The sequence below is a fragment of the Numida meleagris genome, chromosome 1, assembly GCF_002078875.1.
Source record: "Numida meleagris isolate 19003 breed g44 Domestic line chromosome 1, NumMel1.0, whole genome shotgun sequence".
Classification (NCBI taxonomy): domain Eukaryota; kingdom Metazoa; phylum Chordata; class Aves; order Galliformes; family Numididae; genus Numida; species Numida meleagris.
In genome coordinates this window covers 173,019,365-173,026,492 of record NC_034409.1, presented here as the reverse complement: position 1 = coordinate 173,026,492, position 7,128 = coordinate 173,019,365, and the positions used below count along the sequence as shown (strand labels likewise).

General features: G+C 43.9%; 1 protein-coding gene across 1 annotated transcript; it reads right to left on the bottom strand.

Annotated features, from left to right (window-relative positions):
* Window positions 406-5,944, bottom strand: HMGB1 (high mobility group box 1; the record flags this gene model as incomplete). Its single annotated transcript, XM_021378457.1, is given in 4 exon segments — window positions 406-2,255; window positions 4,261-4,435; window positions 5,399-5,544; window positions 5,782-5,944. Coding segments are annotated over 4 exon segments (648 nt in total). The 3' UTR covers window positions 406-2,078.

The window sequence follows — 7,128 nt, the reverse complement described above, 5'->3', positions numbered from 1 at the left end:
GTCAGTCCAGAGAAACGCAAAACCCTTCAGCACCGAAACTCTGTCATCAGCTCAGATCATTTAAATGGGCGATACCCAAATAAAAAGAGAACAACTCATCTGTCCTAGGCATTCTGCATCAGTCTTCTGAAGAGCGTCTTCCTTCTGTTTGAAACAGAAAGCAGGGACGTAAATGTATACCAACACAAAGAAATGAAATCCCTCAGGATATTAAGTGAGCCACTTAACTAAGTATTTAAAACCTCTGCAATTATTAGTTTATTAGTATCATCCAGGATTCAGATGTTCAATACTTCTCCTGAAGTTATACATAAATGCAAATTGAAATAAGAATCTGAAAGTCAGATGAATGTCTTAAGATTTTAATATATGATTAAAGCCTCTTAAAATCCTTGGATTGGTTTGTTTTTTTTTTTTTTTTTTTTTTTGCTCCTTTTAAACACTGGCACTTAAAGAGAACCATAGTTTTGTTACCACAAAGTCGCCAAATTGTCCCCCAAACTGGAAAGCAGGTACATGTGAAAATAGTTACAGTTGCCAGCACTTGAAGTTTTACTAAATATAAGTCAAAAAAAAAAAAAAAAAAAAAAAAAAAAAAAACACAACCAACCCTCAGGCTTTGGTTTTGGAAGAGAACTGCATTTGACCAAATTAGACGTTGTTGGTATACCATAAACATTTCACTTTTTAATGCAAAATTTAATAAAATGTACTTTTCCATACAGCTATATTTAACTTAAAAATGGGCAAACATCAAGAGTGCGGTATAAAACCTAACAGGAAAAATACATCTTATCTCATTTTCAATTTGAGACAATATACAACTTTGTTTAAAGGGCTAAAACTAGAATTTCAAGAATACAAATATGAATTTACATAGATTTAACAAATAATAATGGTACCATTCATAGAAATCTTAGAAAGAAAAATCATTTCTCGTGGGCCGTTTGCTACCAGGAGAGTTTCATGGTATAAAGCCCGCGGCCATCGCCAGACCTGTCACCAAAAAATAATACGGTCATCTCATGCTTTTCACTTTACACATTTTAGGTACGTTCGTCTCCCACGAGTGCTCGGAGATTTACAAATCCAACTTCCATTACATGGTAATGGAGTCACACCTGTAAATGGCTCTACACCGCACGGACGGACACGCTCTTCCTATGGGTCCTCCGAGGACAGAATTTAACACCCGCTCCCTCCCCCCAGAAGTATTTCATTTCTGTAGAACTGAACTCTATACTTCTCAACTCTCCAAGACCGGTAAATTCATGCAACTCGACAGAATATGACATTTCACAAACTTCTGAACAAGGATGGGTTTGATGAGACTCAATTGGTTTGTTTTGTTTCCAGTTACGGAAGAATACTCTTTCATCACACGCCTATGTACTTCTTTTCTTACCCTATCATGAATATGCAGGGTATGGAGATCAAAGCTTTGTTTATCAGCTGGATATATGAAAGATGAAAACTGTAATATTCACGTGATCCCAAACGGGCATTCAATAAAGCAAAAGATGAGTTCCCCTCAAAAAAAAAAAAAAAAAAAAAGAGAGAGAGAGAAAAGAAAAAGTATGATTTTCAAGGGCACCTAGGAAAAGGACAACAATACTAATAAAAAAAATTGTATTTACTTAGAAGCATTCAGAATGTCAACAAAACAGCTGCAACTTTCTTTTTCCTTTTTGCAATTACAGAGTGGTATTCAATTAACAGAACGACAATTATTTTTATGATGCATCAGAGACAACTGAAGATGAGAGATGAACTACATCCCCGAATAGAACTAATTTGTGCTGTGCACCAACAAGAACCTGCTTTAAAACTCCCATGCCAATTTACAACCCCCACACTGTACCAGGCAAGGTTAGTGGCCATTGAAATACCACTAAGGACAGGGCTATCTAAAGACACATTCGGTAGTGTGTTAACTATACAAAAAAAGAGACACTGTACAGTTTAAAAACAAATCTTACACAGCCTTACATTTCATTTTTTTTTCTTTAAAAGGAGTGAGTTGTGTACAGGGGGGTTAAATGCTTTACAGACAAGAAAGAAATTGCTCTAAAAGAGACTTATTCATCATCATCATCATCCTCCTCCTCCTCTTCTTCCTCTTCTTCGTCCTCTTCATCCTCTTCATCTTCGTCCTCATCTTCCTCTTCTTCCTTCTTCTTCTTGCTCTTCTCAGCCTTGGCAACTACTTTTTTGCCTGCATCAACCTTCCCTTTGGCCCGGTATGCAGCAATATCCTTGGAGGAGAAAAGCAGGAAGAATCTCTTAAAGTTTAACCACTCGAGAGCTCTGAGCAACTTCCAAATGACATTCACGAAACCGGAGCTACCCGCGCAGCCGCGCCGGGCAGGACCTGGAGCTGTGGCTTCAGTTACACCCAGGTGAACTGAGGCCCAACAGCAGAAAAACAAGGGAATGGGAACCTGGAACACAGAAACGATACTCGCACGCTGCCACTCACTGCTTATGGCTGTTAAGAGTCTCCACTGCCAGGCTTCTAATAAGGGGTCGGAAGAGCGGCTGCCTCGGAGGAGAGAGGCACAGCCGAACCCATTTCCCCATATGGAAATGAAGTAGGGAGATCTCTTAAGGTCCCTTCCAGCCCTATCTTCTACACTGGCTACAGAAACGCACACAGAAGTACTTACCTGAAGCACAACATTATAATTAGCCACCCAAAACACACTGAAACAACACAGCGTAATACTTGCAATGTTATGCCTCAGCTAAGAGCAATTACGCAGAATTCTGCTTGACTGAAGTTTACCAAATAAAAGGTATAGGAACTTTGATTAAAGGGTAGACAGTGCCACCTTCTGCATGCAATAAATTTATTCCAGTGGTTTATAAAGCACGAAATTCAGTTCCTGTTATAGGAAGTCACAACTGCACGTGGAAGACCAAGACAGAAGAACAGCCCGACTCCACAGCTTTAAGCCAAAATCCTAAGAAACAGAACTGATCTGTGGGACTCTCAAATGTACCAGCTAGAGGGACATGCGAGCAACTTGGTGCAGATGGCCCAGATCTTCCAACATTCCCCATCCCGCCAACATCACACCACTCATCTCACACTCCCTTAAAACTTAGCGTTAAGTTTTTACAATAGACGATACCCACTAAGCAAAAGGCAGTCGGTGGAATACTGAGATTCCTGCACCTTAGAAACCCATTTGTAAACGTAAGAAATGAAGCCAATCCTACAAAACTGAAGGTGTCTCAGACTAAAGATTCCCAATTGTGCCACGTATAAAGTTTCTTACGCGCTGTCGCCACTGGATGTGAAAACCACCCAGCATGCTGAGAGCTTGAAGCTGCATCAGGACAACACAGGAAACATTCTACACCTACAGCCCCTCTCCAGCACGTGGCACGTCTCGCAGAGGCCACCTTGTTCACTATCATGCTACAATTCTGAAGTGGTTTTGTTAGCCAGCAGGAGCCGCCCCCAGAGGAAGGCCATGGCACGCACACCCAGCCAGATACCCTGGTGATCCTGTATGTGACATACAGCAGCTACAGGTGGGTGCTGACCCACTACAAAGCATCAGCGCAGATGTTGGCAGTGCATCCCCTCCCGACACGGCTTCCTCACCTTCTGATGGGAATCTGCCTCACGAACAAAGAACACATACAGTATTACTCTGGGCGTGCAATGTGTGACTGCTGCTCCCATTATTATGATGGGGTTTAGCTTGAATAATTCAAGAAATTCTATTATATACTGCTTCATAAGTATTATTAACTCTGTTAATTACTAGAAAAGAGGTGGATAGAGGAAAAAACACATCTAGTGCTAGCGTCTTACAAGTGTTTTGTCATTACCCCAATGATAAACTAAAAATAGCATCTATGTATTTCAATCATTTTAACATTTGGGGATACGTAACACCTCTAAAACAAGAGAAACATTTTATTCTTCACTGATGTTACTTAATACTACCATCTTAACTCAGATACTGCTGTGACCTATTGTTTTAATAACAATACAGACACGATGGTATCTATTAAACCACCATCGATGGCCCTGAATTACAGATGAATGAGAAACAGTCAACACAAAGGACTCCGATTCTGTTATAATAACGTACCATGCGCCCCTTTGAGTGACATTGTCCTCCAACTACGACATTTGTCATTAGTAGTAACGTGCAACATCAAATATTTGGGTACACAAGAATGGAAAAACGTCTCAGCCGAGGTTTGTTCTCCCCAAACCACCTCCAGAAGCGTCAGCATTACCTTCTCATACTTCTCCTTCAGCTTTGCAGCCTTTTTTTCGTAAGGCTGTTTATCATCTGCAGCGGTGTTGTTCCACATCTCTCCCAGTTTCTTTGCGACGTCCCCGATGGACAGACCAGGATGTTCTCCTTTGATTTTTGGACGAAACTCAGAGCAAAACAAGAAAAAAGCCGAACTACAGACACACAGGAAAAAAAAATAAGTATTTTGATTTGAGACTTTAACCTACTGTAACAAGAAGTTTTCTGACCTTATTTACTTTGGAACATCACCTAGAAGCGAAGCGAAGATTAATTACAGTTGAAGATATTAGAACTAAACAAACTACCTTGAAAACTTAACACACACTCGTCTCCAAGTAATGCGGCGCATCCGGTCTCATTTTTGGCAGGACCCTCATAGGAGCCAATTTTATAAACCATATGCAGAGTAAGCTCTTAAGAGAATGACTGAATGGTCACAGGAGAGCAAATGATATGTCAGAACTACCGAAGGCGTGAAAACAGCAAGAATTCGTTGTGAGAATTAGGATTTCAGGATGACAGCATCAGCCCCAGTAAAGACTTCCCCACGCCTTTCAGCATTAATTCGTTAGACACACACACACACACACACACACACACGATGTATTCCTACAAAGCATCGGTGTCTAGTACTAGGTGAACCTGAACTCAGTAGTCTTTATGTTCTGGCTGAAATGTTAATTCTCCAAGCCGGTTTTGAGCATGATCATCCCTCTAGCCTGTTTTGTGCACAAGGCTCTACATTCAAATGGACTGCCAACTAAAATTCCTGCTCAAGCCAACAGGTGGTGAGAATGGCTGCAAGTATTTTACCACCGCTTTCCATCAGAATGATCCCTTTTTACAGAAGTTGGAAACACCAGTCAGAACTGCGCGCTGTAGATTTTTGCATCTGCTTTTAGAGGCTGACATTATTCCAACTTGAAGCGGATCAACCCGAAAACAAAAGCCTAATATTTGTTACTAAATTTTCAGCCTATCTTAACACCACTGGCCAGGAAAATCAAGTCATCTCGCACTTCTGAAGCTCCCAAACTTAGATGAAACGATCATTTTAGAGATACACTCCAGTGTGACAGTCCTGAACAATATAGCCTAACCAGAAAACAACTTACGGAGGCCTCTTCGGTGCATTTGGATCCTTGAACTTCTTTTTTGTTTCCCCCTTAGGTGGTACATAGTTTTTCATTTCTTTTTCGTAACGAAGCTTGTCAGCCTTTGCCATATCTTCAAACTTCCCTTTCTCCTTAGAAGACATAGTCTGTAAGGCAATTAAAACAACACTAAAATTTGACAGCACATCCAGGTCCGTTCTAAAATTTCAGCTGGGGGAGCTAAAGGTAAGGCAGGAGCAACGGACAGTTATTCACCTCATAAGTGTACTTCCTATGTATCTGGAAGCTGAGCTTTTACACAAGTCATTGACAATTTTGAGTAATATTTCACGCGAGGCAGTTGCTTAAGGTTTTGTGCGTGGTTTTTATGCCATTCCTCCTACCTTCCATCGTTCTGAGCATTTTTTTGAGAACTCTGAGAAGTTCACTGACGCATCTGGATGTTTCTTCTTGTGCTCCTCCCGGCAGGTTTGCACAAAGAAGGCGTATGAAGACATTTTACCTCTCGGCTTCTTAGGATCACCTTTGCCCATTTTTGAGGATTTTCTGCAGCAAGGCAAGAAAGACACCTTTAAAACTTTTCCTTTCTACAAGCCAAGGCAGGAAGTAAGCCATGATGAACAACGGCACCGAACAAGACTTGTCAGAGCAGCGCTCTGCAATCATACAATGAGAAGAAGTTTCTCTTCAGGAATATCTACTGAGGGTTTTTACTAGCGCTGTTTGAGGTAACTTGGCAGATATAACCGATCACGAAACGTGCAGTTCCGGTCTCTGACAAACAAAAACACCCCTTGCAAGCAGCCTGTAGTAATTGCTAGCATCAGGGCAACGGGGACAGCACTCCTTTTGATAGCGTATCAACCACCGGCTTCAGAGAACACCTTATACTTAAAAAGGAGAGGGGAAAAGCATGGGAACATCCCATCCTTTGGGTTACTGCATTCTTTCTTCACATAGCCTTCCTACCGCTCTGCCCAGTGGACCTTTGGGGCTTATTTGCAAGACCCGCATTATCCTGGGGGCTTATCTGCAAGAGAGACACATTATTTTGATGCGCCGTATGTTACCGCTCTCCTGCGAGCGCACTGCAAGAACCCGCTCCATGCGCACACCCAGAAACACAGGCACGAAGCACCGCTGTCGCCAAGGCGGGGACGTGAGTGAGGAGTGTGACGCTTCCTCGCGCCCCGCTCAGCAGCAGGGCCGGAGGGCACGAGAAACCTCGGGCACGGGGAGCGCCGCTCCAGCGCGGCCTGCAGAAAGCTCTCCAGCAGGAACGAGCAGAGAGAAAAAAATTAAAGAAAAACAAAAACAAAAACAAAGCCCACCCCACCGCGGGCCGCCCGTACCGCCGCAGCGGCGGTGCTTCCTATCGGTTTCGCGGACGGACGGGAACAGATCGCTGCTCTGTGACTACACGCGTCCGGCCCGAAGTTTCTATCAGTAAACAAGAGGCCGCGGCGGGCCCGGGCCCGGGGCGCTTCCTGCCGCCAGGGGAACGGGGCCGAGAGCCGCGTTTAAAAGGCGCCTTCCCGCCATTTTGGCCGCGTCCCGGCGGGGGCCGGGGCCCGAGGGGCGCCCTCGGAGCGCGGCTGGGGGCGGGGAGAAGGAGCGCGAGAAAGAAATCCCGCTAGCGCGACGGCGCCGCCAAAGTTTATCGGGGCTCGGGGCGAAACGCTCCGGGCCGCCCCCGGGGACGGAGCGCCGCGCGGTCCCCGCCCGCCCCT